This window comes from Amyelois transitella, chromosome 13 (assembly GCF_032362555.1).
Source record: "Amyelois transitella isolate CPQ chromosome 13, ilAmyTran1.1, whole genome shotgun sequence".
Taxonomy (NCBI): Eukaryota; Metazoa; Arthropoda; class Insecta; order Lepidoptera; family Pyralidae; genus Amyelois; species Amyelois transitella.
In genome coordinates this window covers 5938343-5953775 of record NC_083516.1, presented here as the reverse complement: position 1 = coordinate 5953775, position 15433 = coordinate 5938343, and the positions used below count along the sequence as shown (strand labels likewise).

At 33.5% G+C, this 15433-nt stretch overlaps 3 protein-coding genes across 3 annotated transcripts; 2 read left to right on the top strand and 1 right to left on the bottom strand.

Moving 5' to 3' along the window:
• Window positions 1-1230: 1230 nt before the first annotated feature.
• LOC106132094 (LDLR chaperone boca) lies at window positions 1231-3659 on the top strand. Its single transcript, XM_013331410.2, has 3 exons — window positions 1231-1497; window positions 2496-2750; window positions 3069-3659. Exons 1-3 carry the CDS (start codon window positions 1367-1369, stop codon window positions 3241-3243), a joined length of 561 nt encoding a protein of 186 aa, XP_013186864.1. The 5' UTR covers window positions 1231-1366; the 3' UTR covers window positions 3244-3659.
• LOC106132092 (replication protein A 32 kDa subunit) lies at window positions 3655-6393 on the bottom strand. The gene is made up of 6 exons (XM_013331409.2): window positions 6246-6393; window positions 6074-6156; window positions 5771-5983; window positions 5246-5431; window positions 4588-4799; window positions 3655-3793 (listed from the first exon to the last, which is right to left on the bottom strand). Exons 1-6 carry the CDS (start codon window positions 6253-6255, stop codon window positions 3709-3711), a joined length of 789 nt encoding a protein of 262 aa, XP_013186863.1. The 5' UTR covers window positions 6256-6393; the 3' UTR covers window positions 3655-3708.
• Window positions 6394-6561: 168 nt separating this feature from the next.
• On the top strand, window positions 6562-15366 carry LOC106132068 (spindle assembly abnormal protein 6 homolog). Its single transcript, XM_013331382.2, has 12 exons — window positions 6562-6819; window positions 6900-7063; window positions 9080-9236; window positions 9632-9817; window positions 10083-10240; window positions 12340-12499; window positions 12584-12652; window positions 12934-13077; window positions 13482-13689; window positions 14071-14254; window positions 14625-14728; window positions 14844-15366. The coding sequence occupies exons 1-12, from the start codon at window positions 6703-6705 to the stop codon at window positions 14987-14989; spliced, it is 1797 nt and encodes a 598-aa protein (XP_013186836.1). The 5' UTR covers window positions 6562-6702; the 3' UTR covers window positions 14990-15366.
• Window positions 15367-15433: the final 67 nt, after the last annotated feature.

Sequence of the window (15433 nt, the reverse complement as noted above, 5' to 3'; positions counted from 1 at the left end):
ATCGTCGGTGCCGCGGTTCCCCAGGCATAACACCAAGTCTGACGGAAGATCTTCCCTTTGGTGGCGGTCGAACCGAATTATCGCTCCCGCTACAGTCTAATTTACGTTTTGAGGCCATTCATACATATATACATAGGTAGACAGAGACCACATCTTTCTACTTCCACGATCCCTGCATACTTCTTTCGCTTCATCCACATTCATAACTCTCTTCATGCAAGCTCATCGGTTTCGGATACTCTTGACCAGACCTTTTGCTAGAACGTCCCCGATTTGATCAAGGTATGTTCGCCTAGGCCTTCCTACTCCAACACTCCCATTCACACTTCCTGTGTATATTTGCTTAGTCAACCTGCTCACATTCATTCTCTCGACATGACCAAACCATCTAAGCATTCCCTTTTCTATTTCCGTCACTATATCTTCTTTCACATCACAACATTCCCTTATCACACTGTTCCTTATCCTTTCACTCAATTTAACACCTATCATACTCCTAAGCGCTCTCATTTCCACCGCGTTTATTCTACTTTCGTGCTTTTTCTGCCATTCCAACACGCCCTCACGCACAGTCAAGCGAGCCTTTTGGACAACTTCTGATTGCTCATAAAGGCATGAAATGCTTCATTTACCATGTTCCCTGCATTCAATATTCTTTCAATAACTAGCCATTTGCTGTAAACTTTAAACATAAGCAGTAGCAGCAGCAGCAGTTAGTCATGTTAATAAGTCTATGGTTTTAATTTATTGCCAATGTCAAAGTCATCTCTGTCTTAATACAAAGGTCTGTATCTATTTGGTTGGGTATAGAGATGTTCATATAAAAAAAATATCGATATTCTTTTCGATATAATATATCGTAGTGTTCTATCGATACTTTGCGATATATATTTATCGTAAGTAATTTGTTTGTATTTAACTATTCTTTTTAATATGAGTAAAAACAGCTAGGATGAAGAAACGAATCAACTTTATTTATCATAAATAAAACTTTATACTTAACTACATACTTTTTTTTACTTAACTGTAACAAGAAAAACTTATAAATTCCAATATTTTATCTCTAAACCTTGCAAAAATAAAATTTTATTTACTCTTGGTTTTATATTGGCTGAAATATAACGATTGTACATATCAATACTAGGTGATTCGATAATATTGGGTGGCAGCGATATGTCGCGTGCAGGTATCGATATTTTATGAAATATCGATTTATATCGTTCATTTCACTCCTAGTTGGGTCTCTAACCTACCTTATAAAAATTTCTTCAAGTTTTTGAAGTCTTCTTGTTTATACCCAAAAAATTTTCACTACACTCACATTCAAACTGTAGTTGCAGACAAAATATTACTTAGATCAATAACCATGTCGAAACTTATTTTCTTCGTAATTATGTTTATTTGTAGTAGTAGTGTCGCGAAAAAATATAAAGATGAAGAGAAACCAGCTTGGGCTAAAAAAGATATAAGGGACTACTCTGATGCTGATTTAGAAAGGTAAATATAACATACATACATAAAATCACGCCTCTTTCCCGGAGGGGTAGGCAGAGACTACATCTTTCCACTTGCCACGATCTCGGCATACTTCCTTCGCTTCATCCACATTCATAACTCTCTTCATGCAAGCTCGGCGGTTTCGGGTACTTTTGACCTGACCCTTTACCAGGACGTCCTTAATTTGATCAAGATACGTTCGTCTAGGTCTTCCCACTCCGACCTTTCCCTCCACACTCTTCTTGTATATCTACTTAGTCAATCTGTTTTCATTCATCCTCTCCACATGACCGAACCATCTCAACATACCCTTTTCTATTCCTGTAACTACATCTTCTTTCACATCACAACATTCCCTTATCATGCTGTTCCTTATCCGGTCACTCAATTTCACACCCAACATACTACTTAACGCTCTCATTTCCACTGCATTTATTCTGCTTTCGTGCTTCTTTTGCCATACCCAACTTTCATTCCCATACATTAATGTCGGGACCAACACACTATGCACAGCCAGTCTAGCCTTTTTGGATAGTTTCTGACTGCTCATAAAGGCATGCAAAGCTCCAGTCACCATGTTCCCCGTGTTCACTCTCCTTTCAATACTTTGATCCTAGATATACAAACTCTTTCACTTGCTCAACTTTTTCTCCTCCAATCAAAATATTACATGCTGTCATTTCTTTCTCCATTTCAAAAACCAGTGTAAATATAACAGATAAATTAATGGGGACTATCTCAGTGCCATTTAGGGATTTTTAACATAAGATATTTTATTTACTTAAAGTATTTACATACATACATACATAATGTTTGAATGAATGTTTGGTCAAATCATTAACGCTTGAATACTATGTTCTCTATCCATCATTAAACATACAATACAATCCAGAACTATTTGTAAAAACTGTATCTACATTGTAGAACTGTATTGAATACAAGACTTATTGCCATATCTGTTTATCTTGATTAAAATTATACAAAGCATTATATTTTAGGTTATTTGATCAATGGGAAGAAGATGAAGAAACATTGCCTGATGATGAATTACCAGAACACTTGCGGAAACCTCCATCTATAGATTTGACTAAAATGGATATGTCTAACCCAGAATCAGTTTTACAAGCTACTAAAAAAGGTCAAACTTTGATGATGTTTGTTACTGTAGCCAACAAACCATCTCGAGCAAGGACTGAAGAGTTGACCAAAATATGGCAAACTTCTCTTTGGAGCAATCATATACAGGCAGAAAGGTTTATATTATTTTCTTAAATTATTAAAAACTTTTTTGATTGCCTAAACAAATACCTATTTTTAATCATATAAATTTTAAACAAATGTCTCATCAATCTGTATGTATACATATATCTATATGTACATGGATGTACATATATATCTCTATGTTTTATTTTCATGGGATTTTTTTTACAAAAACAGTGAAAGAAACATTTGCTACATAAAAGTATAGATATATAAGGATTTTTGTGCAACTATGACTTCATGATTAGTGGACCTTCATATTCTGTATTACAAAAATTAATATTATTTTATTTTATATTCCTTCCCTCTAGATACCTCATTGATGATGATAGAGCAATATTCATGTTTAAAGATGGATCACAAGCTTGGACTGCCAAGGAATTCCTTCTGGAACAAGAGGAACTAAAAGATGTGCAATTGGAGAGTCAGACATACACAGGAAAGAAAGCAGATGTAAGGAATACAGCTGTAAGAGATGAATTATAGTTCAACTTATTAAACACATTTGAATGAACTTTTGGAAACAGATCTTATTGTAATACAGTGAATAAAGTTTAAAAGTGGGTAGGTTCATGGTCTTTTGATATGCGAAATTCAATATCTTAACATAATGAGTTTCAATTTAAATTGCATTTATTTAATATATCTAAGTGATAATTATATGTATGTATGATTTTGTTTGGAATTAAATATTTAAAATCAAAATTTACTGATTTTAAATGTTTAATGCAAGTTTGCTAGAATCTGTCTGAAATACTACAATTGTAATCTACAGATCTCTTGTCTGCATAATTATGCAAACCCATGAAAGTCTTTGAACTTAATTTTCATAGATTGTAAGAGAAAACAGATTATTTCATTTTGTATATAAAATTATTATGTAATAAAAATACTTGGGAGAATGATGGACTTTGCTTTATTAGCAGCTTTAATTAACAGACATCAGGTATTTCAGAAGGCGTCAGTAGCCCTAAAATGTTCCTCATCAATTGTTGAATAAATATGTCCCTCTCCACACATCCATTCCAAAATATTCCTGAAAAAAAAAAGGATAATAATTTTACACTTGTTATACAAAAAAATTATAATTAAAAATATTTTATTTGGAAACAAGAACAAGTACAATTTAATTTACATAGGATGACATCTGCAGAAGAAAAGTAACTGTGTTGCAGATGTCAAAGCCCACCTCCAGAAAACATTTATATGATGTGTTTCCTTAATCTTAGCACCTAATCAATTTATTACAATATAAAAAAAGAAAGAAAACAGATTTGATGTTTACTATATTGTGTGCAAGTGAATTAGTGTTTTGTGTGGGAACTTGTACTCGTATGTGTTAGTGTAGGTAGAGAGAGAGTATGTAAGGGCTTATTGCGTTTTGAAACATCTAGAGAATATTTAAATAAAGTAAATAATTGTTATTCGCCAACTTTTATTATACTTTCTGTATTATCGTATGATAGTTATATGAACCATTCAATGCATGTAACCTTACATTTGTAAGATGTAAGCGGATGTATATTAAGTTTTTAATTTATTATGTTGAGCAAATAAGGTAGTATGTTGAATTTTAATTCAGCAGACTTTGTCAGAACTATGATGGGGTCACAGGCTAGTTGTGAATGTTTATATAGAATAATCTGAAGAATATAAAGCTGTCGAACTGTAAGTACTCTGCATTATGAATACATTCATTTGTAGGAAAGCAAACTGGATTTTTTGTTTGTTGTACAAAAAATATTGGCCTAAAGTTCTACTGGGTATATGAAATATGATTATAAATATTACTTTGTTTGTGTATCTCAAAGTTCTATAGTTTATACTAACTCAAATTCCATTTGTGACATACGGTCCTTCAAAGTGTCATACATATCCTGTTTACTAATTCCTTGCTCCAATGAACAGGCACGTATTAGATTAAAAACCATCATTTGTCGAGGATTCAGTCCGTTGACTGAGACACTACTATCAGTTAATCCAACCATTGAATTCGCAGGTAATCCACTTGATGCAGTAACATTATTATTAACAACTTTCTCCTGCAAAAATAAGTTAAGAGGTCTGATTAGCTTTTTCCATACATACATATAATCAAGTTTATATCCCTTGTAGGGTAAATATGCCTATAAAGCTGAACACTGCCAATTCTTCAAAATTGTTGACTCTGTCTTCCAAATTAAGGATAAAGACAATTATAATGTGTGAATGTTAAACAGTGATCTGACCATAAGCTCCTATCTATATCCCACTCCAGTCTTCCCTCCTTGTCTATTAGACAAGGAGGGCTTTGTGTCATAACCATAAGTCTTAGTAGGACTTATTCCTGTATAGTCATAGGACTCACAGAGCCACTCCTAAGAGAGATGGAGCGCCACAAAAATCAAAACCGAAAGAATTGTAATCTATTAATTGACCAATGAATAAGACCATTCATTTACTGCATACCAAAAAATAGGCATTATGCCTGTCACATAAAAGTATTTACCTTTTTAGAATCGGCCTCCATCTTCACTTTATTATGGATACACTGTAGATAATGGAATGTGATTGCATTGACATCTGTTACTGGCATTATTTTGAATGCCATTAAAACTTTCTTGCCTTTGTTTGTCTTTACATTGCCATAAATCTGAACATAATCATTAACCTGCACTTTTGGTGTTGTTTTATCCTAAAAAAGAAACAATTTACAATAAAATGATTTATTAGTATGCACTGTTTAAATAACATTAACAACATTGAAATAACTCATAGTTACAAATGTAGGTGCAAATGTCATGCATGCTATTGCATTGGATTTTATCTGACTGAGGTAGGCTCTTCAAACTTGAAATTTTGCATATAGGTATAGTATATTTACAGTCTAGAGAAGGAAATAGGGTTCTTTTCATCCTGGTATAAACTATAATTCCCATGAAATTGTGAAAAACCTGTATTCATTTGTTTGTGGCGCTAATTTGTACAGTTTCTAGTTGAAAGTCTGAAATTTTTAAAAATTTGATGAACTTACATCTTCATTCTGTTCAAGCCATAACACAGCTCTCATTCTACCTGTGATATCTTGAATAGTGTATGTGATTTTAGTACTTTGGATTCTAATGTTTCTTATGCGAGCAACAATGGAAACTATCTGAATTTCTGTACCCCAAATTTTAATCCCATCATCTCCACAATGTATAGCTTGTCTTATAACAATAGGAGCCGTCCGCGACGCTCTTCTGCCCTAAAAGTTAACAAACATGATATTAGATGTTTATTATAGAAAACTCTAAGCTCTTTACCATCAGTGTAATTAACGTAAGATGTGTCTCACCGTTTTCTGACCCTGGTTTGGGGTAGCCACATTCCCGAACTGACCCGGAGAATTGAAAAAACCACCGCCGGCTACTGATTGGTCTGGAATAATAGAATTTAATAGGAACTAGTTTAAAAGAAATTTAGTTGTAATGATTCATAGGTAATTATTATTTAGAACAAGAACTTACCGTTCCACATTTTGAACTTTCTCTATTAACTGATGACAAGAAATAACTTTTGTTAAGTGATAAGCAAGATTTTGACGAAAATTATTTATTATTTTACTATTTGAAGGCAGGCGGCGGGAAATCGTAGCAAAATCGTTTGGCGTTTCATGCATTTATCAGATTAGAACTGTCAGATATTGTATGTCAATGTCAATTTATTTTTAAATATTTTTTTCTTTGTGTGGTTGGCAAGACCAACGAATTAAGTATTGCTGCATTTTAGACATTTTTTTTTTAAATTTAATTTGAAAGTAGTTTTCTGTCCTGTCATGTCTCATGTTGTCGTGTAAGTCAGAAAAGTGTCACTTTAATAATTTGAACAGTTTGAGCTGCTTTAATTCCTTTGATGTTATTAGTTTGTTATGTTTGATGTGGTAGGTACTGGTTGTTGTAATTTGTTAATTAACATAATTTTAAAATGACTACGAAAAGTTTTCACCGAGGAAAGTATTATGTTACATTTAAACGTGGTTTCGAAGACTATAAAAAAGATATAACGGTAACAGTCGACAAAGTGTTCGAAGCCGACAGTTTGGTAAGTATTGCTTAAATGTATGTAGAGTAAAAACTTGTAAATTTCAAGGCAAATGAAGAGTAACCACTATAATTTTTCAGAAAATATCTTTATCTGATGAAGATGATCCGAGTTTTCTGTGCATATTACACATTACCCGCCTTGATTATGAAGACTTAAAGAAACAACAAGGTCTTCTCATAGATTTTGACAATTTTCCTTCTCAACTCGTAAGACTTTTTCAACAATGTGCAGCTAACAACATGTAAGTATATTTTTGGATATTTTACAGTAATTTTTAATAGTCTGATAGTCACTTACTGTATAGGATTGACAGTATCTGTAGATGTTTAGAAAGGTATTTACTTAATCTCTCCTGTCGCTTATCGTGGTGTGTTCCCAGTTACATCCTCTGCCATTAAGCTTCGGGGCCCAACCATGGACCCCAGTCCATTATGTTTAGGTACTTACTATCAAATACTTAATAGTTAACAGTAATGGATATAGTTATTGTTAACAATCTTTATAACATCAACATCTTGATAACATCAAGATTGTTTTCCTTATTTAATATGTCTTTTTATTTTAAAATACATGTACAAAATAATTTTTAGCCATGAGAAGAAAAACAACTTAATAACATATAGGTATCTACTTTTTCTAATAACCATATCTTATGAAATGTGTTTTTTGATTTAGGTACATTTCAAGATTTTAAACCATTATTTAAGTCCCTAAATTAATATGATGAGAATTTATTATTAGTCTGATAGTGCAGAAGAAACATAGTGTGTGTTAGCTCTGTCATATCTTCCCATGTATATTGTAAAAGTCAATCAAGAGAAAGGCCTTTATGCTAGTCATTCATCATTTTGGTAATGACACACTCTTTACTATCTATCTATACACCTTAAGTTTTGTAAGTGACTATTACCCATGTTACATCCCATGCCCTGACTCAAGAACAAATGTCTTAGTAGTTATAAAAGGTCTATGAACACTTATTAATACCATGATTATGGATTTTCCTTTAATTTTGATTGACTGGAAAAAATTCCATACATACATACATACATATGGTCACGTCTATATCCCTTGCGGGGTAGACAGAGCCAACAGTCTTGAAAAGACTGAATGGCCACGTTCAGCTATTTGGCTTAATGATAGAACCGAGATTCAAATAGTGACAGGTTGCTAGCCCATCGCCTAAAAGAGGAATCCTAAGTTTATAAGCCTATCCCTTAGTCGCCTTTTACGACATCCATGGGAAAGAGATGGAGTGGTCCTATTCTTTTTTGTAATAGTGCCGGGAACCACATGAACCCTTAGAGGATCACTTGTGTGTCTGTCCGTCCGTCGCTTACAGTCAATTATCTCCGAATCTATTAGACCGATTAAGTTGAAATTTGGTACACATATCAAATCCTGTGACCCAAACACAGAGGTGTGACGTGAGCAGATGAAATCTGCATATGGGGGGTCATTTTTGGGGGGGAAGGGGAAAATTAAGAAAAAAAATCTGAAAACTGCATCATGTGGCATATCAAATGAAAGGTGTTGTTGAGAAGATCTTAAATGCTTTTTTTTGTAATTTTTAAATAAATAGTTTCCAAGTAAGTTATTCAAGAAAATAGACGACCCCCCCCCCCCCCCCCCCCTATCTCCGAAACAACTGAACCTAAAATTAAGAATACAGAAATTAGTTTTCTCCTTATAGATTAAAAACCTATAAGAAGTCATGATAAACAATAACATGGTAAATCACTCAATATTGTGCGTACCAACTTACATTTGCAGGTGGAATGTGTGGGAGAACATATTTTTAGTTACCACAAACAAATTTGGGTCAGATTTAAAAAAACATGATAGGTAACATCATACGAAACCCTTCACGCGAGGGCGCTTTATTTACAATAACAAGTTACACACAAACAAACACTTACGTTTTACATCTTTATCCTTTACAGGATAAATAGACCTTAGAAATAGAATAGGATAATAGATCCTTGATTATGAGAGTAAAGTTTTTAGGTGAAGTGAATCTCATGTGCCCTTCACAACCTTTGCAAAGGAACAACTCAAATTGAAACACAAAAAGATATTACAGACTTAAATACAGTACAAGTATTATACTTATATCATTGATATCAAAAGGTTATGAGTTGCTTAGAGCACAATCAGGAACGCAAACTTCACAAACTAAAATATGTAGCATAATAATGATACTTTCACTTTCCAGAATTATATTCTAATAGTTTTTACACATTATTGTATATTTTAGGTTTATGATTATGCAGCAAACAAATCCAGTGCAGTACTATTTTGAAATAATTGAACACAATGAATTTAAGCGTTTGGTGCATTTGTCCTTGCGAACAGGCCCGGCCACTGATGCTGATATAAAACAACATATGGCTGAAACTATTCTTAACTTAAAGGTATTACTGAGTTTTCATCATGTATAACTTTGCCCATATCCATGGGAATCACCAAAAGTCAATCTGTCAATCCTTATCAGGTGCATTTCACATAATTTTGGTCTATACTTCTCCCTGTTTGTCATTTCCACATATATTGTTATCCTAGTTCTGACAAATAAGATAATTCAAATATTGTACACTGAAAATAAAGATCAAATGAAAGTTGCCAAATAAAACTCAGAATTGAGATGAAAGTACTTAATAGGAAAACTGGGAACGATAGTGGTGATTACCATTACTTACTATGACACTTTTACTAGTACTTACTATTTATATAGTCTTATTATTCTGAATTCTATGATATCTTCAATTATCATGAAAAATAAACTTAAATCGCTCACTTATCTTTGAAGAAATCATTGTCATCATTAAAAAGCTCAGCATCAAGCACTGATATGATGTGGAGTGATAAATGTGCGAATTTGGAACATAAAATCCATGACTTGACTTTAGCTGTAAGCAAAATGGAAGAGGATAAGCTTCGAAGAGAAACAGAATTCCAAGAAGCATTGAAACAAGAGAAAGACAGGTTAAATCAGGTCAGTATTTTTCTTTATTTTTGTATGAAAAAAAAAGATATACCTAGTCTGATAAAAGTGATTCTCTGATAGTTATTATATTGTAAACAAAAGCTGTTGGTTCTCCTAGATAATAATAAAAATTAATATTCATATTTTATAGTAATTGGCAGAGTTTAAGTATTAATTGATTATTATTGGCTTGTTTTGATATTAGTTTCGTTTAATATATGAACCAAGCACTACACATGATTATATAGCTTATCATTAATAACAATGTTTTCAGGAAAGAACACAGTGGCAAAAAAGTCTAGATGTGACTACAAAAGCACAGGTCACTAGTTTCCAGGAAAATATCCATAGGAAAGAGAAACATATTGAAGAATTGAATGCTGTGTCTAAACAAATGAAAGATAACATCGCCCAATTGGAAAATTTGTTGAGGTAACATTTAAAGTTTCTGATTATTTCATCCCTAAACAAAAAATTGTTTGTAGTGTATGTTTATGTATCTTACTCTGTGGCATTCCGTCCTTTTTATCCTGACGTTGGTATTGGTTGTGTCCTCACCTCTCAAACATTACGTGTTTGACCATAATCCTAAATTGGATCAGGTTTTAACAATAAGCAATTCCCGTCTTTGCAGGGATACCTAACCCATATTGAATTATGGTTGATCCGGTTGCCAGAATCTGTAGGTTTGCTCCCGATGTTATCCCTGGCCATACGAGGATATTACTCAGGCAAAAGTTATGCCGCTATTAGATTATTCGATTCTTAGTCTTAAAGCTAATAGTGTAATAAGAGTTAGATGCTGAATCGACTGTAAGACCGGGCTCGACGAGACTTACAGTTGACGAGTCTGAATATCGAATAGTGTAATAAGAGTTAGGCCGTTCAGTCTGCGCTCGCGTCTGCAGGGAGTGGACATGTGCGTGCGCTACCCATTTGTATGATAAAAGTTTTTTTTTTTTTAACGCGTAATTTAAAGGTAATCTCAGGAACTACTGGTTCGAATTGAAAAATTATTTTTGTGTTGAATAGACCATTTATCGAGGAAGGCTTTAAGCTATATAACATCACGCTGTAACTATAAGGAGCAAAGAAATAATGGAACGTGTGAAAAAAAATCGGCGAAAATTATTCATACTTGAGGGCTTCAATGATGCGCAAAATAACTATTCCACGCGGACGAAGTCGTGGGCACAGCTAGATAATGTATATACAAACATTGTGCTTATTTATGTATACGCCAAAGTTTATAACTATTGAAAATGGCGTGTTTCACAAAAATTAGATAATTTTACGCATCCTTGATTTATATCGAGATATGCAATATTTATTACATACATACATATGGTCACGTCTATATCCCTTGCGGGGTAGACAGAGCCAATAGTCTTGAAAAGACTGAATGACCACGTTCAGCTATTTGGCTTAATGATAGAATTGAGATTCAAATAGTGACAGGTTGCTAGCCCATCGCCTAAAAAGAATCCCAAGTTTGTAAGCCTATTCCTTAGTCGCCTCTTACGACATCCATGGGAAAGAGATGGAGTGGTCCTATTCTTTTTTGTATTGGTGCCGGGAACCACACGGCACAATATTTATTATTTATGGCAAAACGTCTTAATCCCTCAGGGGTAGACAGAGCCAACTGTCTTGAAACTAAAAGGCCACGTTCAGCTGTACTCTATGATAGAATTGAGATTCAAATATTGACAGATTGCTAGCTCATCGCCTAAAGGAATCCCAAGTTTATTATCCTTTCCCTTAGTCGCCTCTTATGACATCCGTGGGTAAGAGATGGATGGTGGTCTTATTTTAACGTGCTGAGAACCACACGGCTTATAAAATTAAATATATATAAATATATACGGGACAAATTACACAGATTGAGTTAGCCTCGAAGTAAGTTCGAAACTTGTGTTACGAGATACTAACTCAACGATACTATATTTTATAATAAATACGTATATAGATAAACATCCAAGACCCAGGCCAATCAGAGAAAGTTCGTTTCTCATCATGCCCTGGCCGGGATTCGAACCCGGGACCTCCGGTGACACAGACAAGCGCACTACCGCTGCGCCACAGAGGCCGTCAAAATTAAGAAAGGAGATTGCAGGGGTTAATACTTTTCTTTATACTGGTTAACTTCCTTTTGAATATTGAATTTTAAGAGGTAGGAGGAGGTACTCTGAGGTAGTTTGATAAGTCAGATGGTTCCAACACTTTTATTATTATTCAAACTCATTGCAGAAAGGGCTACGTGCTCCTTCGAAAGTACAGGTACCATACAACCGCCTACGTCGACAGATTGCGTGCGCCTGACCAAGCGTTGTCTAGTGTAATAGCGAGCAGTCTGGTTAAGACTCTCAGACAGTCTATATATCGCTTGCTGAAAAACGAATAGTGTAATAGGGGTCTTATTGTTACATGACCAACATAGAATATGTGAATCCACCTTAACTATTTGACCACCAACGCTCTTACATTATTGAATTCTTGTTTTTATTGAAAATGATTTAATTATTTTCCAGTGAGAAATCACAACGTTTGAATGTACTAGAAAATGAAGTTCAAAAGGCACACATTGAAGTGGCAACATTAAAAGCCAAACATTCTACAGTTGAAAGAGAAATAATTGAAAAAGAAAAACAATATAACCAAGTTAATTCTCGGTGTACATATTTAGAGCAGGTATAATATACTTTTTTTTATAGAAAATATGAATTATTTTTTAATTTATATTATTAATCATTGTTTTTTTATATTAATTCCCAGTTAACAAAAGACAATGCAGAAACTATAAAAGAACTAAATAGATCATTGCAGATTATGAAAAAAGAAAAGGTAAGTGTGACAATTGTATAGATTTTTTAATTTGTTACAAATGGTTTGTTCTAAACTCCCTATAAAATATGTCCGATTTGGAATAATACATTTGATATTTTTATTTTGTTTGCTTTTTAAGTTCAGAGGAAAGGGTTACATTTCCACTTTTCACTTTCGCTTCTCGCTCGATGGCTTGTAGATAAAAAAGAAATATTTCTTTTCTGACTTCGCCAAAGCGTAAGATACAATAAAGTTATCCAAATTAAGGTGTTTTTATTTATTCATTCTTGCTTTTACAGGCGTCTTTGGAAGAAAGACTAGCGCTCAGTGAGTCCCTAGTAAATAAGAACAACGAAGCAGCACATTCTACATCTGAGCAGCTTTTGAAAGCTAATCAAATCATTGCTAAACAAAATTCCGATCTCATTGAACTGAAAGAGAAGGTAACCCATCCATTACTAAGTCGGAAGTGAAAGATTTTGGAAGTTAAAATCCTTATTCTTGAATAAGTAAATCGTCACATTAAAACATTTATCCTCCAAAAGCATTTTCACTGTAAGTCATTACCTTGTTCACGGCTAAAATCCGACCAATTTTGAATGATGGATATGGTTAAATATCCCGATAAATTATTAACTACTTTTTGCTGTAATTTCTCACTGGAACGGGAAATACGAGTATTTTAGTTTACCAGTGGCGGAGCTCCGAGCAACAGCTATTAATTAATAAATAATTTGTGAAGCAAAGAAATTTTGTGTAATTGGTCTAATTGTGTGAATCAACTGCCTACATGAAATAAAAAAAAAAACATCGATCATCAATAATGATCAGTGTTATATTGTTTCAGTTACTATGTCGCACAGCCATAGCGCTAGAGCAAGAAAAGGTTATAGAAACTAACACAAAAGATATAGAAGACTATAGATCTGAAATTAATAGCTTGAAAGAGAACATAGAGAAAATAAATGAAGAATTAAGAAGAATAAATGAGATCAATGATTGTAACGAACAAGCACTTAAAGATAGGGATGAGACAATCAAAAATAATAATATGGGTTTGTAATGAATAATTCATTTTAACTCTTTTTAAACACTAGTTTCATACTTATATCAAAATATTTGTTTGATATGTCTTACTGCTTTTATGTTTTTATGGGAACTAATCTTAACTATCTAACACGGGACGCTTCTCCGAATTTCATAAATACACATAAATATGTGTGTTACACTATGGATAAGGTTTGATTTTACCATCAATTTTTGAATGATCTATATACATTTTCAAATAGCTTGATTAAAATAACAGCAGAACATTATAAAGTAATGATGTCACCATTCATCAATTGCGACGCCACTTACCAGCACTTACTACTTCTTATCTTATTTTCTACTTTCCCGAGTTCTGTGATCTTTAATGCAATGTTATTTTTTTTCAGTTATTCAGTGGTTACATAAAAAGATAGAGGGCAATGGTGAACAGGCAGAAATTCAAATACAACAGAAGTCTGGTATACATAGCGCTCACGCATCGACACCGTACTTCCTCCCTGCGAGAAATCTTTCGAACTCGTCCCAAGCTGTCTCTGACGAATCAATTAACTTTTATGCCACTTCTAAATTGTAAGTTATTTTCGTATCGCTTATATGTACTTAATATGTCGATAATGATTAGATGAAGCACTGTGACCAACAACAAATATAGTTATTAGTACTCTGATGACCGAGCAGTGTTCGGTGGACTTAAAAAAATATTGGTAGACGTCCCAAAAAATTAAAAATAGTATAAACGAAAGGAAGACAACTAAAAAATGGAAAAAAATTAAAAGTATTCATTGCCAGGAATCGAAGTCAGACACAAACAACAGGAGCCGATTTTCGATATGTGTGTAATAATGTGTACAAATATTTTAAAATACTTCTCGCCTAAAGCGGTCCCGTTCTGTTCTTTTTAATTGATAAATGATGTATGTATATTAAAATCACATTGCAGATCGACCATGGAAGACAGTCCTGCCTGCCAAAGCCAGAATACAAATAATAGGGTGGGGCTAGATCCAAAATATTTAAAGCCTGCTACAGAAAAAGTGAATGAAGGTATCAATTCAATATTTTCTTTAAGATTTTTTCTAGGAGTGACAAATATACTGCTTCATACTACTGCGTCAAAGTATTATGTTAGTTTAATATACTAGACCTACCTTCTTTGCAGATAATACAGGTCGCAAAGCAGACCTAGAAAATAAGAAGAAAGGGAAAGAAAATAATGCTAAAATATTGCCCAAAGTTGATTATAGGGAAAAGAAGTCTGGCCGGTCAACTTACCGAGCCACACCTGTGTCGGCTTATTTTCCATAGTTAACATTTTCCCGGAAGAACTCACTAACATAGGATTTGGTCCTGCTGTCTTTCTGAGCCAACTAGTTGAAGTTTGAAGTTCAACAAAAACAATCTGTGTCAAATTCATTACTAGCGACCCGCCCGGGCTTCGCACGGGTGCAAAATTATAAATGTTATTATACATAAAAACCTTCCTCTTGAATCACTCTACCTGTTACAAAAAACCGCATCAAAATCCGTTGCGTAATTTTAAAGATTTAAGCATACAGACAAACAGACTAAAATAGCGACTTTGTTTTATACTATGTAGTGATCATCATATTATTTCTCTGTCGGCTTGTTTGTCATATGAATATAAATATGTAAAGCAAAAAAAGACATTTTTGTATGAAATAAAGAATATATTGCATAGTACATATTGTTTTCATAGTACATTAACATTATGCCATCGAGTACTGTTCA

Coding starts and splice junctions, on each gene's coding strand:
- LOC106132094 (XM_013331410.2), top strand. CDS start 1,367: ATGTCGAAACTTATTTTCTTCGTAATTATGTTTATTTGTAGTAGTAGT. Junction 1,498..2,495: donor TCTGATGCTGATTTAGAAAG/GTAAATATAACA, acceptor ATTATATTTTAG/GTTATTTGATCAATGGGAAG. Junction 2,751..3,068: donor AATCATATACAGGCAGAAAG/GTTTATATTATT, acceptor CCTTCCCTCTAG/ATACCTCATTGATGATGATA.
- LOC106132092 (XM_013331409.2), bottom strand. Junction 5,984..6,073: donor CAAACCAGGGTCAGAAAACG/GTGAGACACATC, acceptor GTTAACTTTTAG/GGCAGAAGAGCGTCGCGGAC. Junction 3,794..4,587: donor ATGTCACAAATGGAATTTGA/GTTAGTATAAAC, acceptor TTTTTTTTTCAG/GAATATTTTGGAATGGATGT.
- LOC106132068 (XM_013331382.2), top strand. CDS start 6,703: ATGACTACGAAAAGTTTTCACCGAGGAAAGTATTATGTTACATTTAAA. Junction 9,237..9,631: donor AAACTATTCTTAACTTAAAG/GTATTACTGAGT, acceptor TTATCTTTGAAG/AAATCATTGTCATCATTAAA. Junction 14,255..14,624: donor TTTTATGCCACTTCTAAATT/GTAAGTTATTTT, acceptor ATCACATTGCAG/ATCGACCATGGAAGACAGTC.